Source organism: Rhinolophus ferrumequinum, chromosome 13 (assembly GCF_004115265.2).
Source record: "Rhinolophus ferrumequinum isolate MPI-CBG mRhiFer1 chromosome 13, mRhiFer1_v1.p, whole genome shotgun sequence".
In the NCBI taxonomy this organism is placed as follows: Eukaryota; Metazoa; Chordata; class Mammalia; order Chiroptera; family Rhinolophidae; genus Rhinolophus; species Rhinolophus ferrumequinum.
In genome coordinates, this window is record NC_046296.1 from 48769007 (window position 1) to 48794537 (window position 25531).

The 25531-nt window shown below is 39.0% G+C and overlaps 1 protein-coding gene across 10 annotated transcripts in view; it reads right to left on the minus strand.

Annotated features, from left to right (window-relative positions):
• The window catches only part of LTBP1 (latent transforming growth factor beta binding protein 1), a 348164-nt gene that overhangs the window by 35849 nt on the left and 286784 nt on the right, over positions 1–25531 (minus strand). For 7 of the 10 annotated variants that reach the window (XM_033124736.1, XM_033124740.1, XM_033124734.1 and 4 more), the window contains 2 exons: positions 10678–10803; positions 7169–7312 (listed from right to left, as the gene is read on the minus strand). In XM_033124736.1, coding sequence (XP_032980627.1) covers positions 7169–7312; positions 10678–10803 — 270 coding nt within the window. The remainder of the gene's footprint in view (positions 1–7168; positions 7313–10677; positions 10804–25531) is intronic. The other 3 variants (XM_033124738.1, XM_033124741.1, XM_033124743.1) reach the window with 1 other exon arrangement.

Below are 25531 nucleotides of genomic sequence, written 5' to 3' on the forward strand. Positions count from 1 at the left end.
TCCCCAGACGTGACCGTGAGAGCCTGGGGATGGGGGCAGGGGTGCATTAACACGTGAACAAGTGAGAACTGTGTTTCTGACATAGGTGCTGGGATAGAAGACAACACCAGTCTCAGCTGGAAGCCTCAGGGCCTCAGACTTACAAGGCATGCAGTAAGTAAATACTTGCCAGATTGAATGTAGGGTTCTGTTTTGTTTTTTCCTGGTGAAGGAGTAAGAAGAAAATGGAAGAAGTGAGGCTGGGGTAGGAACAGGCTGGGGAGAAGTAAGAAGAGGAAGTCTGTGATTTATGGAGATATGAACTAGACACTGGAAAAGTCGGCATAAGAAAAGTGGGTAGATATGGGTGAAAGAAGAGACTCCTGAAAGCAGAACAAAGCACTGTGGAGAAGGGAAAATGAGAGAGACACACTGAGGTGGGCGAGAACAAGGAGGGGAGAGGGAGAAATGAGCAGATGTCATAGCAACACAAGCCCTGTCACAGACACGTGTGCGTCACCAGGGACTGTAAAGATGATTGAGAGAATCAAGCCACGTTGGAAGACTCATGTAAAATGTCTGGAAACATTTAAAAGGAAATGTACAAACCATTCCTCTCAAGGCCTTATTTATAGCAAAGTATTGGGTCCAAAATCCATTTCTAATGCAAAAGTGTGGGTGTTTCTTGTAGTATTAAGATAAAACGGTTTATGTATATACCGTTTGAGTGTCACTTTGATCAACTGATATGTCAGTTCATTCAAATATCAACATCTCTTTATTAAAAACGTATTATTTTAGATACTATACGTAACCAGCAGAAAAATTATAAAAATAAAAGCATGGTTTGGTAATTGGTAAACTCTTCTCACTATCCTCTTTGAATATAGGAAGAAACCTGACCCAACTTTAAAAAACAAAACAAAAACAAATGAGCATATTTTCTTCAGCCTTGCCTACACTTATGGTATGGATCCATTACAAATATACAGTAAGACCTTGGGAGTTTTATGACATTTTACAGTGCTTGCATTATAAATATATATGTCTTTAATTTTTTTCCTACCAAAGGCCTTTTTTTCCAATCAGAAATTATTTTTTAAAAACTCTCTTAATGTTAATTGATTTTACAGGTTAACTAAACACATTAGAAAAAAAAAAAAACACCCTACTCTGCCAAATGAAACAGTTGAATTATGTGGTTTCCTGCCTGAAAAAAATACATACATACACAAAACGTGGTGGTGGACCTCTCTAAGAAGAGAGAACAAGAATGCTGTTTGATTTCAATTGTCAGAACCATGAGGATGGTTTGCACGTGTCCGATAGCAGGGAAATACTCCTTTTTCTCTTTTGCACCACTTGTAATTTAACCAAAGCACACAGATGAACTATCCTCCTACATACAAGTAGAAGTGTGAATACATAATTCCTCAGTTAAGTGTACCCCCTTTATATCTTTGGTAAGATGAATCATTATTTTTATTTTACAGAACTAGCTGGGAATGAGATGGTGGGGTACAGAAGAGACACATTCGCCAACGTGGAAAGGCAACTTTTTGCAATAGTTACTTAGTGTCTGCCATAGGTCAGCACTGCACTAAGCAGAGAGTTAGGGTGCAGGGGGTGCAAAGGGGAGTAAGATAGAGTATAGGTGGTCAGGTTGCCCTGCTCATGGATTTGGACTTCATGCTATAAGCAGTAGGAAGCAGTTGAAAGTTTTAAGAAGGATTTAAAACCCGAGTTATGTTTCAAAAATGTACTGTGGCAGCAGTGTGGAGCAGGAATTGATTGATGGGACAGGCAGGAAGACAGGGGTCCAGGTAAGAGATGCTGAAGGACTGGCCCAGGGCCGTGGTAACAGAGGAGCAGGGAGACATCTGAGGGATACTACTGGGGCAGAATTGGCAAGTTGTTGTGATGGCTTGGATGGACGGGGAGAAAAGTTCAAGTATGACTCAGGATTTCCAGTACTGATGTTTGGCTGTAGTGAGTGAACACAGGGAGAGGAATAGATTGGAGAGGGAATGGTAATTAATTTGGTTTTGGAGAATTTAAGGCAAAGACATTGACAGGATACCCTAGGAGAAAGGTCCAATAATTGGCAGCTGGAAATAGGAGGGTGGCACTCAGGACAGAAGCGGAGCCACAAGGTATTTACTTGATAGTCTACACCATAGAAGTAATAGTTGACTCAGAGATAAGTAATAGTTGACTCAGACAAGAGGATAAAACATCCCAGGAGAAGAATATAGAGTAAAAAATAGGGCTAAATGTGTAGCTCCTGGGACATTATTATTTAAGGAATAGGCATTAGAAAATAGAGTCTGAGACTGAGACAGAAAAGGACCAGTTCAAGAGGTAAGAAGATACAGGGAGGAGGAATGTCCTGAAATCAGTCAAAGGCAAAAGGAGGGCGGGGGGCGTGTGACAAGAAACCATTGTCGTTTTTTCTGAAGATGGAGTCTGTGATGAAACTAATGGCTTCAGCACAAGACACTCACTGATGACCAAAGAGAAAGGGGTTTCACTCAGATGAAGAGTCTGAGGGCTGCTCTCAGCGTGTTGCAGATCAAATGGAAGACAGTTCTATCAAGGTGGGGGGCAGGGTATGGATGTACCTTCAAAGAATCTGGAAGGTCAACATGATGACAGGGAATATCCCTGGATGATGACACTGCCAGGGATTTTCTTTTTTGATATATTTTTGTGTTTGCCAATTTTCTATGAAGAATGTGCATTGTTTTAACAATGAGAACAAAAACAAAGAAATAAAGTGAAAATGAAGCCAATTTTTATAAGAATTTGGTGCAATGGGCTCCTCAGCCTTGAGAAGTAGAATGGAAGTGGAAAGATCCCTAAGTTGGGTTCCTGTGCCAATTCTGCCAAGCATCAGCTGGATGACCCTAGGGATAAAACTTCAAACTTCCCTCTGGACCTTGGCTTCCTGACCTGAAAATAAAGGGGCTGGGCTGGCAAACCACTAAGGCAGTTTCTCAATGTCTAGGGGCTAGCTTGTGATGTGAGAATAAGCTCCCAAATATGTCAGAGGAAAACGATATCTAACGAAACCCTCTAATGAATTGTATTAAGAACAATTATTTTAGAATGCAATTAATTACTCCAATTTATGTTTTATAATTTCTGATGCTGTTTTCTTTCTTTGCTTTTCTCAAAGTGAGGAACACCTACATTGATTATAATATATACATTTATATACATTTCTAATATATACATTTTTTGCATCCTTTTCATTGTAACTTCTGTTTTAAAAATAAAATTCCTTTCCTACCACAGAGTCTCCTCTATGCACTAATCAAGACAGAGAACAGTATTTTGTGGGTAAGGCTTGAAGGCTGCAGTTGCCAAGACTAAATATTTACTGCTTCCTTTAGAGTGCCCAAGGACATAAAGTTTTTATTGAGCAATTATCACAGGCACTGAGGAAATAAAAGCATCGGACTCTATTTCACATCTGTGCCCTCTTACATGTGATGAGTGGTCTGGTATGGACATTTTTTAGTTATTTCTGCTTAAGGTGCTTTTAGGCAATGTACAGCAATGTAAATTAGTGGCCAAAGGCCCAGGCAGTGAAAAACATTAGAACAGGCCTACGAAAAATTAGGTGGGAGCCAAGAGGTAGTTTAGAAATAAAAATCTCCTAGGACATTGAAAGTTCAAAAGTACCTGAAAGACCACCCGGGACAACGTCCTGCTAGAAATGAGTGCCTTCCTGCCAGCGGGTATCCCACCTGCTCTTGGGTACCTCCAAGTCATACCCACAATTTCATGAGACAGGTATTTGCTGACTGTCTCTAGTTATTGAAAAGTTCTTTGGCATACTGATCTGAAATCTGCCTTCCTGACATCCACCCCGTAGGCCCAGTTCTGCCCTCAGCACGATACCTCTTCAGGTTATTGTGCTATTGCTTCACTGGAATGTCTGTGGTCCTGAGGAAATCTTACAGCCAAGTAAAAATGTTATCGCCTATAATACACATTTATCTTTCCTGATTATTTTTCAGGAAAAATGAGATCGTTAGCCTAGCATGTTCGTAATGACATTCATTTTGATCCTTGTTAAAAAACTTTAACACTTGGTAAAACTGTTTTGTTCTGTGTAACAGTAGATTCATTGGCTGGCGTATGATACAAATTCTAGCCTCCATCTCACGAACTTGCTGGATTCACGGCTGTTCTCTTGCCCTCTGACAACATCCTGGCTAATGCCCACAGAGCAGGTAGAATGCGCACAGCCTGTGCTAGGGCAGGCCCACACACTTCTGATCTTACACATTGAACAGTACGCCGACCAAGGCTTAGCTCTACTTATTCTCAAACATTCTGTGCCAGTGTACTGATCTTATCATTACATCATCAAATAGTATATAAACCAATAAAATACAAATGTGAGTAGAAGAATTATTTCTAGAACAAAAAGCTTTAGAAAGAGCGTTTAGTCAGTAAAGAGAATGCTATCAAATAGGCATGGATAAGACAACTGTAAAAAAAATGAGATAAGCTGCAATAAATAATCTAGAGAGATTTTGCACTCACTTACTTTTGCGAAGGCCTTTAAATTCCTACTCCCTTTATCTGGCGGTGTAGATAAAGCGTAATAGATATGGTTTATGCAAGACAAGCCAGGCAGAACTCTTAACAATGGACTTCTATTCAAAGAATGAATGAATGTTCATTTATGCTTTAAGTTAAAATTTAAATATTTAATGGATATGTTATCTTTTTATGATTTGCAGATTCAATCACCTGTTTCAAACAACTGATCAATTATTGGCTCTGTGAAGGCAGGGAAAAGGCTCCTTTTGCATTTTATAGCTGATCTGTCTCTCAGAATACTATGATTAAGATGTCATCACAGATAACCGTAAGATTCCACATAATCAAAATTTGCCAAGAACTATACAAATTGAGGTATGGTAGGAGTCAGAGATACTAGGAACTGTACAAATGAATAAGCTTCACTGGTTATTGTTTAATCAGATTATACGGACATGAACCAATAAAACAATTGGGTATGTAGAGGATTTAGTACAAGTCAGAAAACGATGGGGAAAATATGCAAGAAACCCAGAAATAAAAGGATTAAATGTAATGCTAAGAACAAGGAGAAATTATGTTTTCATTGGCAGACAAACTTTATGAGCTGAGTATTCAAAACAATGCTCTCTGAAAAAGCAGAAGAAGAGTACCAGTAAACTCTGACTGGAAGAACTTTCCAGAAAGAGAGTCAGTCAATGAGAGAGCAAGGAGAGAGACTAAGGGAAGAAAAAGGCAAAGGGACTTAGTTACAGAAAAATAGAAAATAGGAGATGAGGAACAAGGTTGACAAAAAGTCACGGTAAAGTTTTAAGAAGCAGTTTATAGTGAGCTAGTCCAGTTCACCAAAAATGGTTTAGGTGGTCTCATGATCCATTAATGCATTGTTAAATTTCTAAAAGAAAAAAATGAGCAAACTTTAGAGTCCCAGATATATTCCCTAATTGAAGCTATATGTACTGAATGAATCACTTCTTCACAATACTAAAATATTCCAACAAGAAAGTATTTGTAGTTACCATTTCAGAAGAGCTCACAAAAGTATGAAAAACAGGTATCTCTTTTGTGTTTGGATTATAGACTACTACTTTAATACTTCATACAATATTTTGCCACTAACAAAAGGCTTTTCTATATACGATTTTTTAAAAAATCATAAAACTCCATGAGGTAAATAGAATCTTTCTATTTTATAGGTGAGAAAATTCAAACTCACAGATGTTGACTGACATGCCCAAGCTTACACAGCTGGAAAGTAGTTAGCAGACCAGAACTCTGGCCATTCCAATTTAAAGTATTACAAACCGTTTGGAAAATAAATGGAAACACTAACATTCTCATTAATTCCAATGATCTTCTTATATATTTTCTTCCTTCCCCCCACAGATTGTGATCGTTGGAATACCTTATTTTTTCATTTCGCATTGCATCACATGCAGTTATCTTGACTACCTCATCTTCCTACAGATCACTTGATGACTCTACAATGTTCTGACACGTGAATGATTTCAGTCAAAATAATACTATGGATGAGGTGCTACTCCACAGAACCAAAGATACACAAGAAAAAGACAGTTACTTAACCAGTGTTACTGGCCAGCCAGGTTTTTGACTTTTTGTTTGTTGGTGTTTGCCGTTATGGGTATAACTAGGATGAAAAGTCTTTGCTAGGGCTTGTGTGGCGCAGAGGTGGCCACTTGAATGAAAAGCAACCCCTCCCTCTAGTCGTACTCTGTCTCCTCCCCTTCACAACCGTGTTGTATCACTCACTGTCTGTTCATTTACATCTGCACCCCTCACCTTTCTATATTTAATAACTGAAAAGAGCAATGTGTGTGGGTGAAAATATCTATTCTTATATTTTGTCCCCTATTACCTGTGAAGGCAATTGTTTTACACAGAACGCTATCTTAGAAGCGTGGATAAAATCAACTGAGATTGAACAAGGAAGTAAAATGCTCTGTGTGTCGTTTTATTTGGCTCTCAAAGAACCAGTTCATCTTTTGCTTTCCTTAAAATACGACCAACCTATATAGTGACATGGCACAAACTAAAAGGGAGATCTCCAAGTTGATTAATTTGGAAAACTATCCACTCTCCATTTCAATGTGTGCCATGACGACACAGCCTGAATCAAATTTTAAATGAACGCAAACACAGCCACTCTCCAGGCCAAATTCTGGAGAAACATCGTAAGAATTCCAAGTGGAAGTCTTTGTAGATCCTGGGAGGCTTATATATTGCTCTTAATTTAGAGACGTGTCAAGATACATTGCTCCAAGGGCCAAGAAAGAAGGAGTATGCAACTTAATGAGATGACGCGATATGAAACCCTGAGCGATGGCTCTGAGTTTTCAGCAACGCCCAGTAAATGTGCTCATCACTTTGGATCCTGTCTCCTAACTCATGGCATCTCTGGGTTGGAGAGCACATTAGAGGCCAGTCATCACCCACATCCTAATTCCACGGATAAGGCTGGCTCAGAAAGCGCATAGAAGCTTCCAGAGACAGCACTGTGCCAGAACATTCGGTTATTTCTTATCTCACTCCCAGAGTGTTTGGCGCACACCCATGTAGGTACAGATCCCTGAGAGGAGCCCTCCATGCCCTACACAGTGCCACTGTGACTTACCTCCGGAGGCCCGGGAGCGGCACTGCCCCGTCATGGGGCTGTACTCCTGGTTCTCGTCAGCACACACACACAGGAAGGACCCTTCTACATTTTCACAGAAGGCTTCGCCACACACGCCACTGAGTAGTTCACATTCGTTTACATCTGGAAAAGGGAGTACAGGTCAAGTCAGACGTCTGCCTCACTTCTGACAGCTCTTTGTTTTAACTGCAGTGCCAAGGCTAGTAGTACATATTTGCTGAAAACAGGGTGATCCCTGGTGAGCAGTCAAACCCATCTGCTCTTTTGGGAAGGGGCTCCTAGAGGCAGGGCTGTACAATTTGGTTCGTATGCAAGGATCAGGAAAACGTGAAGCAAAGGATCCAAATTGCAATTCTGGCTTTAAGAAACAACCCAGAATTGTCTTGCGAGCATCCTATGAATCTTTGACTCTTTCGTTGTCTCTTCCCTGACTTTCCGACATGATGAGGTCTTAAATAACTCAACATGCTTACTCTCAGTTCTCAATTCAAGGAAAATTAGCAGACTTGGCACTTTAGAAACCATAGCTTTCTTCAACTTCATTTTAAGAAATGGTTTTGAATCCACTCAAATGTCTGAAAACACAGTTCTCTAGCAGCCAAAATGTTCATAATTTAACAACCAGCATTCAGGTTGTGTAATCCCTTTAGGAAATGAAGGAAAGACCCCTGTAAATATTCACTGGGCTACATTAATCATTCATGTGAAACAAATTGGTCCAATCACTTCCCAGTGATTTCACTGTGGCTTTAATAATTCTGTTGGTGTCCCAGTGTAATTCTTATTTTGCGAAATGTTTTTCTTCTGAGCTTAAATATACATAATTAAAAGATAGTCAAGGAATGTACTGATGAGTACATTTTATTCAACATCATACAAGTACATAGCCCTAGAGTAAGGCTAATTTCATGTTTGACTTTGTCCAATAGTACCTCTTACCTTTTCTCCTCCTACAAATTTTATTAATGAGTGCCCAGTTCAGCAAAGCACCTGAATTGATATCTGAAATGTTCATGCATTTTGCATTAAACATGTACAAACATCAGCTTTCATGAGCACACTCTGAGATGGTTTATACAAAGCTAAAAATCCAAGTAATTACCCAAATCATTCAGAAAAAAACAATAACCCCATTTTCACCTACTATACCCAGTAAATTTAACAGAAAGTTTATGTATCTTGACTTATTTGAATAATTACTCACTTTTCCATTTCAATTTATATGTAAACAGATAGAAACTTAATGAGCTGGGGTTTGCTTAAGGAAAGATATTGTAACATGAAGTAAATCAAAGAGTTGGTATATTTAATCAACCTAGACAGTCATAATTTAGATCAGAAAAATTGACTTTAGAAATTTGCCACTTCACATCTATCAATTTTAGGTAAATGTCAAATGGAACTTTCTCCTTTCTAATTGACATTATTTACATGGCTACTTAAACCTCACCCACCAGACTGCATTCATTCAATCAAAAATATCTTCTAGTTCATGTCTGTGGGCGGGGCACTGGAGAAACAATGAGTCAGGTGGCCCAAACTCTGTCTTCATGGAGCTTATAGTCAAGTCAGGAAAATTAATCCGATAATCTCATAGGCTGTGATAAGTGCTAAGAAGGCAAAGTACAGAGCACTGTGAAAGCACAAGACAGTGGGCCTTCAGTGCAAGAGCAGGTTAGGGAAATGGCATTGGAGCCGAGCACTATCTGGATGGTAAGACGGAGTGGACATAGTGGGGGAGGCAGCCAGGGTCCTAGCAGAGAAAACAGCACGGACAGGTTGGGATCAGGGCTCAACCATCTCCTAAATCCTACAGAACCCCAGTGTGGTGAAGTGCACATAATAGGTGCTCAGCTAATATTTTGGAAAGAGTGAATAAATAGACAAAAGGACACCTGATGGGTTCACTAAAGTGATAACAACTATTCCTCCTGAAGGGGGCATTTTGTGTGCCGAAATGAAACATGGCATGGGTTCAGAGGGCTCATCTGGCTGCTTAGAAAAGAATATTAACCAGGGGTTCGGGAGTTGTGTGGAGTCAGTGGCTCACCATCTGACATCTCAATAGGTAACAGGTACACAATAGTTACTGAGCACATACAATGGGCCAAACATTAGGCCCAGCCAGGAGAGAGAGCATTCTCAATCACATGCAGCTTGTTGCCTGGGAGAAGGCCGATGCAGGCAGTACTAACAGGATTAAGTTCTTCTAGAAAAGGTCCTAAGTCCTCTAATAGAATTTGCTCAAGGTAGTCTGGAAGCAGGAGAAGAGGTCAGAGCTGAGTTTGAGAGTGAGGGGTGGAGCAGGGATGGTATCTGGGAGGAGATGACATCTAACCTCTGGCTTCAGGAACGAGTGGGGTAAGTCCAGGTTCAGGGAAGGGGAGGTCGGGAGAATATTCCCCGCAGGAGGAGCGGACAGCCAAATAACTGCACAGTTACACGAGCAACTGCAAGCAATTTTATGTTGCTAGAATGCAAAAGGTTAAGAAAGAAATGGTGAGGCTGAGAAGATAAGTAGGGGTCAGATCACATGACCTGTTTAGTCAAAATATTTAGTGAATGTCAGATGACCTTTATCGCTTGTATTTTAGTGCAAAGGAGACGAAAGCAGGAATTAGAACTAGCGATTAGGATAGTGTTAGCTTAAAAGTGGTTACTATTCAAGTGATTTTTATCATTAAACTTCCAAATACATAGATTTTGCTTTCCCAGTTTAATCCGGAAGTGAAATGAATTAATGCTTTAATTGCAAATTTCCCAACTGAGAAGTTACTGGCTCCTCCTCAAGTGCCTCTGGCCATGAAATAAACAGTTATTTTTCTTAATTAAGAGGAATAAAGAAGAAGCCTCGTTATCTGTGAAGTTTCGAATCTAATAACCTTTCTTCTCGTTCCCATTTAATTGCTCTAAATTACAAACGTGTTTCACAATGAATGTGATTTAAAGAAATCACGGCCCGTCAGAAAATGAAATGCAAAATCTCTTTTATACGAGCACGTGCTGGACCATATTCTAAGACATCTGATGATATTCAAGATTCCTTCCAGCTCCATCAATCCCAGAAGAGAGTAAAGAAATATAGTTGCACAATCCAAAGCATTGCTTTACGGGTGTCATTCCTGGAAACTGAAACTCTTGCCAACACCTTTCCTTAAAGGCACTATTGCCTAAAGAAGACAGACAAGCTATACCACACACCAGACTCTATTTCCTGTGCAGGAGGGACTGAAGAGTTCTGCGTACTCAGCTAAGAGTTTAAACAGATGTTCTTCTTACTATACATTTAAATTCAAAGTCATACACCCCTAACCATTTCAGAAGCCACAGGATATTTTCGCACATCCCCAAATTGTGTGACAAAATCAAATTATGATGAAATGCTGTCCCAGTTACCTTGCTTACGATCTCTTCTGTTGTTGATAACTTTGATTTCTTTTCCATGGGGAGATACGAAATGTGTTGGGAAAAAAAATCTAAAAACTCACCCACACACCCTTGCCCATCCTGTGGGGCCTGAAAGCCCTGATAACAGAGGCAGCGGAAGGAGCCAGCCGTATTGTCACAAAACCCATGACTGTCACAAACAGTGTTGTTTACACATTCATCAATATCTGTAAAAAAGACACAAAACACAGACTGACAAACACCAGACATTAATGTATAGACAGGTGCTCAACACACCCCGATTAGTATGAGATGAGCATGTTTACAAAGAACGAACTTTGAAAACATTTTACACATAAATAAAATGTTTCGATGAAAAGGTCTTAGACAAAACACTGGGTTCTATGAGAAAACATTGACTTTTCCTCAGGACATGTTTTCAAACTGAAACGACTACTGCAATTGCCACGGTCAGTATTTTCTAAATGCTGCTGTTAACTCTGTTTCTAAGGAGAGTACTGTATATTCCTACAGGGGAAATATGGGAAGGTATTGTCACCTTTTCTTGATTGTGGTAAACGCTAACAGTTCTACTTGCAGAGCTAGGGGCTGAAAGAAGCACTTGCCTGCCTGGACAATGGTTTAAACTTGATCAAGTCTATACAGCATTCCCATTAAGGGAGAGGGAGAGGAGAAGGAAAGGAAAGGAGGGCGAGGGGGAGCGAGAGGGGGATGGAGTGGGGAGAGATAGAGAATCTGAGGAATTCAGCTGTGTAGCCAGCCAGTCCCAGTTATTCACGAAAAAACACTTCCTGTCACCAAGTCATTCAAGGTCCTAAATGTCAATGCTGCTTAGCCAGTGGCCAAACTTATAAATTCATTTTGTTCTCTATAAACTTGATGACAGACAGTGGTCCTGCGCTCCCCACAACCCCACCATTAATAAAAATGTTCTCATAAAAGTGACATCTCAATTAGACAGTTACAAACGGACTTTTAGGTATAGTTTTTCTTTATCCTTACAGTTATTAATTTTCCTCTCCATTCCCATTCCCGTTCTCCTGTTCACTGTCACACTGCACATTTCCATTTGCCAGGCTCTCTGTCCTGGCCACCTCTGGACTTCAGAGTCCCAAAATATAGGTTTTTGGAGAAATATTAAGACAAATGCAATTACTGTATCCAAATACATGTGAAGCTTTTGTTTTTATGTTAAAATAATGAAACAAGATAACAAATGATGAAAGTAACAAGTTCATTTGCGCTTGACAGAATTTAGTTTTGGGGAGTTAATGTTAATCAACTCGAGCTTTTCTTATTCTAATTTTTAAAACAGCTCAGTCCAGGAAACTTTCCAGAAGAAAAAGAAGATCCATTCAGTGATTTTCGGCAGCTGTCTCACTTCCCTTCCTAGAGTTCCTAACATCAACACTATCTGCGTAAGTTCAGATGTTAACCTCTAGGTCTGGTCAACATCCCCTCCTTGAACTCTCTCTTTTCACGACCAGTGACAGAACATGATTCTCATTCTACACGTAATCACCTTGGCTGTCTCTCACCTTTCCCAGCCTGAAGGTGGAGTCTGCCAGGGCTCAGTCCCTCCCTGGGATCTGCTGTGTCCCCTTCTCCACCCTTTCCACACTCTCCAGACTTCTAATACCATGGTCCTTGGAATAAATCCCAAATCCTCCTCTCCAGCCAGAACCCTTCATGTTCTAAATCATTTCCATTTGATCTCCTGCTGTAACGTCAAATGTATCATGCCTGAAACTGAATTTACCGTCTTCCGACTAAACTGCACTTCCTGACCTTAATGAGAATTGTCTTGCCTCTTACCCTCCCTTTTTTGGCTCTATATCTTATCTCCCCAACTTGAATGGAAAACTCAATGAAGTTATTTCACATCTGAAAAAATATGAATCCCCCTTGCAGCATTGAACACAAAGAAGTCATCGCATAAATCTGTTCTGAAAGATTCTCAATGTCAGCATGAGGCTGGGATTACAACTTGTTTACTGATCACAACTGGGAGAGGAGTAACTGCACAGTGTCATCCAATCACTTAACACAGGCCCCCTGCAATGTTAGGCTTCCTGAAATCTGTCAGAGACTACGTTATTCTTTGAACAAGATCGAAGGGCTGGAAAGAAACTCAGAAATGCTTCCATGATCACTTTTACACTGATGATTTCGCAGTGTCTCTCAAGGGCTAACCTCTGTCCTTTAGAACCATTTATCTAACACCTACTGGACATGTTCATAATCAATGAACTTATTATCACTCCCCACCTCACATCTCCTCCATTTCTCCTCCATTCCCTTCATCGGAGAATCCAACCAGTCAGCCAAGTCAGAAATCTCAGGGTCATCTCTCTCTTGCTCTTACTCCCCGGTCTCTTCTCGGTCATACCCATTTATCTATCTTTCCTGATACTCTTCATACACCTAATAGGTTTCCTTATCTCCAGTCTCATTTCTCTCCCTCTAATCCTTTCTCCACCAAACTGCAAACCTGTCAGTGACGTTCCCTTGCTCAGAACGTTCAGTATCTCTTCTTGGCTAGAGGATACCAACCACTCTTCTTCGCAGGGCATAGGGCAGCCATCATCATCTGGCTCCTGGCTGCAGTCTAGCCACAGTTCGTAGCCAACCTCCGTCCCGATAAATGCTCCAGTCCCATCAGTATACTAGAGTTCTTTGAAAACCCTATGGTCTTTAACTTCTCACTAACTTTGCACATACCCCTTCCTCCACTAGAAATTCCCCCACCCCCACCTGCTTTGCTCAGACACTCCTGGCTTTTCAGGAGTCTGGTCAAGGGACATTTCCTGTGTGGCGCCTTCTGTAGCTACTCCAAGAGCAGATTTCAGTGCCTCTCCTCTCTGCTTCCAGAGCACTTTGTGCCATTGCTCTGCTCGTCAGGGCTGCTTTTTGAGGTGGGAATCTTCAACTGAACCTCACCAGCAACTTCTTTCCCTACTCCAATAGGATGATGGAGAGCAAAGAAGGAGAGCAATGCTAGCAATCTGGTGGCTTTTCAGTCCAAATTCTTGAAGTAAAAGCTCTTGGTTTCCTTGTTATTAATTCCCTGCAGTTATAGCCGATGAAGATTTCTCGTTAATGATCACAAACTCACGAACTGAATAACTGACCTTAAGGTGAGCAAGTCCTGAGATGGTTAAGAATTACTGTGAATCTTGCAGCCTCAGACTTACTGTAACAGTGATTAACAGAGAAAGTTTAGATGAGCAATATTTTGGATTTGAATGAATAGGAAAAAATAACGTGGCATGCCTGTTGGAGACTAGCTCTTCAACAACTAATATTTTATGAAAATGATATATTGTAATTCTCAGCAGTTTCGTGTTTTCAACAATGAGGTGAGGTAATAGCTTAATAAGAAGACATTTGTTTCACTTCTCTCACTAATGATCTGTATAAAGAAGTCTTGTATCACTAGAATTTCCTTTGATGATGTGAGCTCTCTGAGATGTTTTTCCATTGTTAATTCTGTCTATAAAGACCTTTATAAGGACTGCTACAATTAAGATTTACTCTACAGCTTCTCACGAAGACAGCGCCAAAAGTGAACAAGGAAGCCCCTCCCCTCCCAAAGCTGAAGCCAAAGCAAAGCTTTCAAAGGCAAAGAAAACAGTGCTGAAAGGTGTCCACAGCCACAAAAAAAGAAGATATACACGTCACCCACCTTCCAAAGGCCCAAGACACTGCGGCTTGAAAGGCAACCCAAGTTTCCTCGGAAGAGCACCCCCAAGAGAAACAAGCTTGACCACTGTGCCATCAACAAGTTCCCCTAACTACCGAGTCAGCCAGAAGGAGATACAAGACAGCATACACTTGTGTTCACTGTGGGTGTCAAGGCCAACAAGCAGCAGATCAAACAGACTGGGAAGAAGCTCTATGACATTGACGTGGCCAAGGTCAGCACCCTGATCGGGCCTGATGGGGAAAAGAAGGCATATGTTCCCCTGGCTCCTGGCGATGATGCTTTGGATGTTGCCAACAAAATTGGGATCATCTAAAATAAACTGAGTCCAGCTGGCTAATTCTAAGTATTAAAATTTTTCTTCACTGTAAAAAAAAATTTTTTTTTCACTGTAAAAAAATTTTTTTTTCACTGTAAAAAAAATTTTTTTAACAGTGAAAAAAAATAAAAAAGATTAACTCTTTAAAATAAAGCTAAGTATAAAATAAAGATTAACTCTTTAAAATAAAGCTAATAAATTGAGAAAATTTATTATTATATAAGAATAGAAGCCCTACCAAGATGCAAGTCATAAATGAACACGTGAAAGCCATCCCGTTTTTATGAACTTGAATTTTGAAGATGAAACTAAATTCTGAACGATTCATATATCACAGGTTTTCTTTTCACTTCATGAAGGGTGAGTCTATTACATTACTAAGGCAATTTTGCGTAGGCATCTGTAAAAGCCATAGTATCACCATCAGTCATACTATCCACCAAATGAGTGACAAAGGAAGGGCTGTCCAGATATCTCTCAGTTGGCAACCCAAATGAATGAGGTACACTACTGGAAGAATTGCTGATTTTTCAGAATTGCTGAATTTTCATGCAAGTTTTTGCTATTAATATTTTATTGAACAAGACAGACATAAATATTACTGTTTTAATGGAAATGGATTCAATAAAGAATTATACTGACCGAGGATAGTGGAGCATTCATGTGAATTTTCCAACAGCAAGATAATGTAAATGTCAGAAAGAGAAAGAAAGCATAGTCCTGGGCATCTAGAACTATCAGTGGCTCATTTTTAAAGTAGCAGTGTTGTCAAGGACTGACAGACTCACACGTTGAGGGTCTTAATCACTGACCTTATCCATATGCTTTTCACTTAGTACATTTTCTCACCGGACCAAAAACTTTCGAAAATCTACTGATTATCATTAGGGATTCTCCATTATAACAGCAGAACTCCAACCAGGTACCCTGAATTCTCAAATAAAGGTTTAAGGACAGACACTTGGTGGCACCCTCTTGTTTAAGTAAAATGAACTATGAAATAAGGTAAAAGTATGGGAAGCTGCATGGTTTTTAAAAAGGGGTTAGAGTCAGGAAAATCTTGTTTAGTCACCAAAAAATTACAACTGTGTTCAAAGACCTCAACAACGAAATTCATAACAAAACCCCAATAATTCCATCAGATTTCCTGTATTATATACAGAAAAGTATGTGTAAGGGGAGAAAGGGGTTATTTGTGTACATTTTTTAAATTAAATGATTTGGTTCTCTTTCTCACAGATGCACTCCTTTGTTTTCTTTAAGAAAAAAGTGCTTCTTTTTCTCATTTTCTTAACACATCCTATCTTTGTTGATTTTTCTTATTCTAAGAAAGATATACCTACTTGGAGGAAGCGCTCACTGATGAGCCTTCCTTCTGTTGCCAAGGATCTCTAGAGAGGTGGATGATGGGAATGGAGCCCTATTTGGGGTAATGGATCGTTCACAGGAAAGTCTCCACAGTTCTTGCATGGTTCAGAAGAAAAAGTCTTCCTGTCATCAAAACATTTTTAGATGAATGATATGGCTAATCTCAACATGAAAGGTATTTGAAGATTATTCAGTTCAACCCCTTCATTTTAAGAACCAGAAAACTGAGGCATAGAGAGGGGAAGTAACTTGCCTCAAGGTTATGCAACCAGTTAGTGGTAGAGCTGGCAAAGGAACAGAGCCTAGTGAAGGAACGATCTTCTGAACCTAAGTTTGTGGCTTCATTCATCACATCTTCTTGCCTCCCCTCATGGTGATGGTTATAAAAGGTCAGTCTGAGAGGATGAACAGAACTAACCAAATTGTGAGCCCAACAAACACACTGGAGTTTGTTCACTACAAAGATGGAAGCCAGAAAGTAACACTCCTCATTTATTGACTTGCAGTTTAATCAAGTACCCTCATCTTGTCTTTAAACAGGGCCTCGTCATCAGGTATCATCATACCTGAAATCTAAATATCTGAGGTACTGTAGTTCCAAAGATGCTGTTTTTCTAAGATACCCTTGGAAGAAAGGCCCATAGGGCACCGAAGGTGTGTAAGCCACAGGAGGTCTCAGAACAATGTCTAGCACTGGTGTTCTCTGGATCTTTTCATAAAAAGGAAATGACCCACTATTTCAACCCACGGTGTCCTGACCAACGGGAACTGGTTAAATATTTGGTGCCAGAATCTTAAGAAAATAGAGCCAAAGGAAAGGGGCTTACACTGGAAGGGATGTAGAGCTCCTGCTTCAGGAAAAAATGCAGCCCTCATACTCCTTACCGAAAGGAACGGAAGCAGACCAGGAGACAGTAAATCCCAGCCAAGAAGTGGGATTGAATGATGTTAAACCAGCTGAATAGCTGCCCAAAGGAATTTTAAAATGGCATGGCTACTGGCCCAAAAGAGATTAAGTTCTCTCTCACAGCATAGGAGGGGAGCCAGGATTAAACGGAAGATGAGCGCAAGGCCTGAAGAAAAAAAAAATAAAATTTAGCCAATAGGAAATTAAAAACTGGATTTGGAGATGGTCCAGACAATACAATAGGATATGGAAAGAGCCTTTAAAAAAAAGTCCACTGAGGTCTGGCAACATTGACGAGGCTGAGAAATATGGACCTTATGTGTTATGGAAAATAACTTTGTTCTGTGAAATGGGGATGAGCCAGAAAACAGCAAAAGATGAGATCCTTGTGCAGAGTTCGACTGCTATGCTGTTGTCTGACAGAGAGGGTGGGGAAGAACCTGGGAACCTCAAATGTCACAAGTATGTTTTAAAAAGCTAGCAGCCTAAGATAAGCAACAAGAATAAACAGAGGGAAAAAGTTATTGCAAGTCCAACTTCCTAGCACCACATAACTTCTAGAAAACAAGGCTGGCCAATGAGAGATTTTTTTCCCCCAGCCTTGAAACTCACTACTTTTAAAAAGATGTACTTAAATTATTCTGTAAAAAATCACTTAGAACAGCCTCCCATTTGATTTCTGGAAACAGAAGTTCTAGAGAAACTGAACCAAAATTTTGCCCTGATTTAATTAACTAGCATGTGGACAATGTATATTCCCCATTCATACCTACACACATCCTAATGAAAATCACCCTAAAAGCACAAACATCACCCTAGTTATCTTATCCAAAAACATGAGACACCCTCAATTACCTCCCATCCCCATTCATCATGTGCTTCTGATTTCATCACTTGGTTCTATGTCCAAATTCTCGCCTCCTCTCCGTACTTATTTAGAACCTCACCTCTCTCACTTGAATTTCTGCAATGGCCTTTTGTCTGGGTCTTTTGCTTCCAGCAACTAATTGCCACTCCAAATCCATCTTCCATGATAAGAGAATGACTTACCATTTGAAATAGTGCAATCAAATAGTTCTTTCTGTAAATGTCTGCAGTTTTCCTCCATGGATAATAGTATAAAGGCCCCTGTCACATGCCCTGTGGAGCTCATCCACACGGGGCTTCTCAAGGTATTTGCTTTTTCAGTTTGCCCCTCTGTCCCTGAGTTCCACAGTCCTAAATGCCCCTGGGTTTCCTCTTAATTCTTTGGCCACTCCCACACAATCTTTCTCTTTTACTTGACCCTCACATGTTGAAGGTTTGCAGTGTCTACTCCTAGGCCCTCTTTTTCTTCTTATTATATAATGTCACTTAGTGTCCTCACCCATTCTAATAGCTTCAAATGCCATCTAAATCTGACGACTCCCGGTTTATAGCTCCAGCCTAGACTTCTCTTCCAAGCAATAGATCTAATTTGATCCAATTGCCTACCCGATACACCTATATAAATATTTCATAGACAACTGAAATTTAATACACCCAAATCATACGCTTGATCTCTGAAAACATTTTTCACCATTCAGCACATAGTACCACCAAATGTCTACTTGCTAAATCCAGGACCAGGGATCCATCCTCTCTATTCCTTCTCCTTCATGCCCTATATCCAATCCAATACTATGTTCTAATTGAATACCAGATTCTATCTCCAAAATATTTCTTGAGTCACTCATGTCTCTCCATCACACTGCCACTACTCTAGACTGAGCTACCAGGACGTTTGCCCTACAACATCCTATAAGACACCTTGACTTTTGTCTTGCCCCTCTAATCCCAAGTGTAAACAGTATCCTGGTTGACAGACAGTTTAAAAATATAAATTAGATTACTGAGTTAAGTCAAATCTAAACAGCCCACATATCAAAAAATTTTATGTACCACTAAGAAAGGGAATAAAAACCTCTGCAAATTAAACTATTTCACACTTTAAAGAAAAAAATCTCATCAACTGTAAAAAGCATTCAGTAAAAGTGTGAAAACATATGCATCTCAGAAATGATGAAATTTTGTATTTCACTGTCCTGCTTGAAAACCGACCAGTCTTTCAGTTACACTTAGGATGATATCCAAACTTTTGATGTTTCCTGTGAGTCTCTCTGTATATTCTGTCCCCGACTCTCCAGCCCACGCCTCACTGTGCCTCCTTCCCTCTAAGCACCAGGCTTGGCCTTTCCACATCCCTGAATGCACCTAGCACATCCTGCCTCCAGCCTCTGCTGTCACTACAACTCCACCTGGGAATGCTCCACCCCACCGGCCATCTCCACCTCATACTTCCATCGGGTAACTCATTCTTCAGATCTCAGCTCAAATGCCATTTAAGAGATCCTTCCAGTAAAATAAGTTAGCTTTCCTTCCTTCTTCTGCTCATTCATTCTTATTCTTTCCTTCACAGCAGCTATAATAGTTTGTGGTCACACGCTTTGTGGATAGCTTATTGTGTATTTAGTACTTGTCTGTTTTGCTCATCACCTTATGTGCATAGCTGGGAATAAAGTCTGGCACCTAATAGGTGTGCAATGGCAACATTAAACATAATACTTGTTTATACAAAAGCAAGCAAGTCTTTCACAATACAGTCTTTGCCCACCTCTTTAACTATATCTCATATATCACTTTCCCCTCTCATATGTTCATTCAACTAAAACTAACTTATGTAGTGTTCCTAAACCCATGCAATATTTCATGTCTCCAAATCTTTTCTTCTGGCATTTATTTTGCCAGGACATACTCCCCTGCAGCTCCCAGGTCACATTTTTCACCTAGGTAACTTTTCTCTGCCCTCAAAGCTCTTCAAGGCTCAGGTGGAGCCTCTCGGAAGTTTTTTTGACCCAACCTTGTGTTGACAAATGTGTCTATTCACACCGCCTCTTCCTGCCTCTCATTAAACACTTATGAAGACCCTAAAAAGATGTCATATCACATTGTGACCAAAACCCAAGGCTGAGCACTCACAACCATAACATAGGAGAAAAAACGACAGAAGCAACAGAGTTGGAAGGGAACAACTGGTTCCCGATCTAGCCATTTCCCACCCCATCCAAAAGCAGCAATCAAATTAATACTGCACTGGAGATAGTTTAAAAAGTAGAATTTTCAATGCAGGAAATTCTATTTGAAATTTTCAAAGGCAAATAAATTTGAAAAGCTCTTCTTGAACGAAGATAAAAGAACAAAATGATGGGCAAGAAAAAATTCATTTCTATACCCAAGATGTATAAAAGAGTTAAATATAAAAATACTAGAAAGATAAAATACTGTAAGAAAAACAGATAAGTACACAACTGATCGCAACAGAAGAGGGAAAATGGCAAAGTACAAAGCAACAGAAGAAATAATAGCACTACAAAATTAAAAAGTACATTAAAGAATGGGGGAATATTTGTAAAATATTAGTAAACGATGATTATCCTAAATACACACAAATCAGTTTGAAAACACTAAAACTCCATCTCCAAAAGGCAAAATCATTTCACAGGAGACAAATACAAATGAAGTTAATCTCACTAATAGTAAATGCTAATTGAAATGAGATATCACTTTCTCCTTATCAAATTAATAGAGAAAAATATGAACATGAGCTCCTTTTTAGAGACGGTGTTAGGAAACAGGAAGTCTTCTTGGGTGCTGGTGAAAGCAAAGACTGGTAGAACATTTCTGGAAAGCAAGGAGGTCCTTTGATTTCCTTGCTATTATCCTTTGATCTGTATTCAATGTCTTAGAATCTAGTCTAGGGACAGGATCATTGATGAAAATAAATGTTTATGTACAAGTCTATTCATAGAATGTTAAACAAAAACAACAACAAAGGAAACAGTCTTTATCTCCATAATCAGGAGGATATATTTAAAAATATATAGTACAATCATGTGATGGAATAATGTGGTCATCAAAACTTCATTTTCAAAAGGATTTAAATATCAGAAAAGTACAAATAATATAAAGCTAAGTAAAAAAACAAATGATAAATATTATATGATCTTACTTTAACACTTAAATACTGAAAACTACCAAAAAATGAAACAGGACAAATATTAACAGGTTGGTGGACAAATGATTTTTTTCTTTGTACTTTTCAGCATTTTCTAAATTTTCTACAATGTGTACGTTACTCTTAAAATCAGAATCAACTATTTGAAGATATTAAAAGTAAAAAAAAAATTATTTTACTTGAATATATATACAAGTATATTCTGCATTCTAACAGAAATAAATAAAATAAAACCATATAAATGAAAGTAGAATAGATATTCATAAGTATTCTGAAATATGTTGAAGAACTTACAACATTAAACTGTTTCTTCTGACTGACAATTAAAACGTAGATGTTTTATTTTAAAATAAAGTATTTTGCTTAAAAGGATAAAAATGATTTAAGAGAAATCCTGCCAATTATTATCAATTGGTAGCATATGCATATTTTAAGTTAGGAAACCATAACAATTCTCAATAATTGCAACTGCAATTAAAAACAAACAAGCAAACAAAAAAATCGAAAGCTCCAAAACAAAAAAAAAATAAAGGCTTTTTAATCTAACCAAGTTTGTTTGTTTTTGCATTTTGCTTTTTAGATGTTTTTTTTTTTTTTCATACAAAGCTATATTTGTTGAGTTTCAAACACTGGACACATTACCCAAAAGTAAAATCTTCTGAACATTAAATTCAGACATTCTGTTGAATGAAAAATGAAATGGATAACGGAAAAAATGGTGTTTGATGTGTGAAGGGGAGGTCCTACCTGGCTGTGAAGCATTAAGGATGAGATACTAGATCTGCATGAACCCAGCTCCCCAGGCCCTCGCCGTCTCGGCTCCCTCCCCGGAGTCCACCTGAACTGCTTGGACTAGGTTCCCAGTTCCTGTCTCTTTCCCCACTCCTCATGCCCTTTCCTAAGTTTAAAAGTAAACACACCTTGTGTATGTTCTTGTATGTGAGGACAAAATATGAAATTGAGTTTTTAAATTTTGTACTTGTTTTTTGAAAACCCAAAATGTCCTAATAGATTTTTCAAGTACTGAAATCATGTCTTTAGTTCTCATGTCCATTAGGCTTTTGAAGACAAGGAAATGGGATAAGTGTACAGAAGGTTCTCTCTCTATCATCCAAAATAAGGTCAAGGATGAAAACCTTCATGAACAAAATCCTTTTAGGTTAACCACTTTAAAACAAAAAAAAAAAGATCCAAGAGTATTTTGGCATTTACCTTTCAAACTGTATTACTAAGCTCACACAGGGAAAGAGCAAGAAAAGGGGGGAAAGTACTCTCTCTGAGGTTTCCTCCCTCAGAGCCCACAAAGCTCAGGTTCTGCCACTGAAACGGGCCTTTGGTTCGCAACCTGCAGTATGCAGTGGACACACATCTGCCCATTCAGAGAACACGGACACAGGCTGGAGCTGAGAGAAGCTGCATGAGGAAGCCACTGCATGTGCCAGATGTTTGTTCAATTATAACACAACCTCAATATTATAGGTTAAAATCGAAGACCCACTACCGAGGACATCTACAGGAAAAAGTCTGAATTAAGTTGAAAAATAGTAGACTTTTAATGAGAAACAAACCCTTTCTCTTTTCTCAAAAGCAAAACGTGTAAACACACGAAGTCATCTGTTTCTTTTGAGAAAAAGAAAATCAAAGTCTATTTCTGAATTTATAAAGCCATTTTCTTCCTATTTCTTTCCAGTACAGACGGACAGAATATTATATAAAAAATGTAAAAATGAAGGAGAAGGATTTGAATTGGCTACAGAAAATAAATATTTCTAAAAATTTAAAGGGAAGAAATGAGAAAAAGTTTACCAAAAAAAACTTTACTGCTCCTGAAAGTAAAGAATAACCCTAATTTACTACTATATAATGAACTATCACAAAAAGTGGAGTGTTTAAATAAATTCTTCATTATGAATAAATTCCGTGACACTCAGAAAAAGTTCTTTAGATACTTATGGAAAAATATCCTGAATTTTAATTGCATATGTCTCCTATCACAATTACTACGAGCAAAAGATAGTAGGTGTGCAATACACATTTTGTGTGTTTACACTGTGTGTGTTTTTTAAAATGCTCTACTACTTTGTCTTAACATATTTAATTATAACCACTTGGATTATCTTTGCATTACTTTGATAGTTTTATATTTTCACCTCTGAGCTTTGCTAAAAAGTAAACATCTTATTCTACCTTCGGAGCCACGCTGTATGTACACTTTCTCTTTTCATATAGTCTGTTTTTTACACTCAGAGGTGCTGCCAATGAGGCCGGGGAGGAGACAGCCCTAAGCACAGGCCAAACATATCAAGCCCCAGATTCATCTTTTTGACACTCATGCCCCAGAGGCAATATAAAAGCTGCCAAAAAAATTCCTGTTTTTTTCACTATTCTAATTTCTCTCTTTCTATATTCTAATAGGAGGCCAAGAAAGATTAGTTTTGAAACCACAGGAAATAGACAGTGTACCTCTAGAAATAACAACTCCAATGCTTAAATGCAAACAAACATCAGCGTTAGCCATCAGTTTATGGGCAATTGACACATGAAACATTTTAAAACTTGAAATACTTAGGGGGTGGATGGGAAAGGTGAGTCGGACAGAACTCAGGAAAAACAAAGGGTGAGGAATGAACGTAAATTATGCATAAATCAATTACGTACTCTATCCTATATGATTTTAAATAATCTGGCGTTTAAAAGTAGATAGAATATAGTAATTCATTTATATCCAAACCTGGATTTAGAACTACCAGACAATTTAATTCACAAATACTTACATAATGTGACTGGGTGGGTACATTTTGCAAGCACTGATCAAATAAAAACAAACAGATGTTAAATGCTCTCTCCTACTAGGTGCCCAAATATTATGGGAAGAAATGGCAATAATGAGGGTACCAGTATTAAGAGGTACTAAAACACTAACAGTAATTCACATTCATTGAGCATATTCTATGGGCCAGGCTCCATTCTGAGTTGATAGTTGCCAACACACATGAACATATTTAATTCCCACAACAATTCCACATAGGACTATTATTATCTTCATTATATGCACATGGGGACCCGAGGCGAGAGATTTAGTAACTCATCCAAGTTCACACCTTAGAAGAGCTGAAGTAACCTGAAACTAGAAAAAAGGAAGGAAGGAAGGAAGGAAGGAAGGAAGGAAGGAAGGAAGGAAGGAAGGAAGGAAGGAAGGAAGGAAAAAAGTTCCAGGCCATGTACTTATACTCCACAGCCTAATTTCTTAACCACTGCTGAAGCCAATGATTAGGCAGGTGGTGCTTTAGAGAATTAAATCTTCAAAAAATAGATAGGGCCTCACAAAAGTGCACAACACACTCAATTTGGAGTACTCTTATTATGTCTGTTTCCTGATAGTCCAGGATGAGTTACAGGCCATCTCTTCATCCCTTCATGCATTCACCAAATATTTATTGTGCCCTAATTATTCTCAATGGCATACAGCTGTGAACAAAACGGATCAAGAGTCCTGTCTCATCAACCTTAGAGTCTAGCAGTGGGGTCTGACAATAAACAATACACAGGACCAAGAAGTACAATAAGGTGGTTAAAAAGAAAAGGCAAAGGGGGGAGGGAGCAGGAAGTGTTAGGAGTCGAGTGAACGTGAGAAAGGGTCATCAGGCAAGGGTTCATTGAGAAAGTGACATTTGAATAAAGACCTCTAGTTGATGAGAGGTGACAATCTCTACACTTCTTATTAGTGTAGTTCCTTGTTTAAAGCTGTTTGTTGCAGCCCAAAGCATACTTATCCACCTATAGATTTGTTGTAAAGATTAAATGAGCAAATGGGTACAATGCTCTTAGCATAGTGTCTGGCTCATTACAAGAATGCAATCAATGCTGGTTATTATTAGTTATTGTTTTCATAAAGTCATGAAATCAGCTATAGGAGTATCTCCAGTCCACTCGCACGGGAAATCCAAGGCAACCACATAATACTGTATTAGTAAGATGCCTAACCAGTAACTGATTCTGGTTACAATCAGAATACAACCTTCATCAAGAACTCAGGTTGTTGATGATATCAAGACTCACCGAAACAGATGCAGGAAACCAGGTGCCCCACACCTGAGCTGGGTGGCAGTAGAAGGTGTGAGGGGTAGCTCGCCTATTCGCAGACTTCACTTTCTGGAAGTTTCATGTCTATTTTTTGGCTGCAAGGAAAGTGTTTACTTCTTCTTCTACAAACAGATGATTTTCCATTGCTCTGGGGTTTTAATAGGTCAGTAGTGATAAAAGGCTTAGGAAGAGCTCTTGAATTTTTTTGCTACTATTATGAATTTCCTTGTAAAAATGTTGCTATACAGAATACAACCAAGCAATGCATGGAAAATATGTGTTCCAGGTCCAAAAGCAGCTTATTCCAGCAAAATTTCCTCAGCTTTCTCCCTAATGATTTAAACATCCATTTTCACTCACTTCTGCAGAAGTACATTTGCAGGAGGAGTGAGCATGAAGAACAGTAGCCTTTACAGTGGGAAGCCACTTAACTTCCTTTCCTTACCTGGAATGTTGTATGATCCCTTGCTTTTTACATGTGGGAGAGAAAAGGAGCCTATTGTTAATCCAAACTCCCTTTC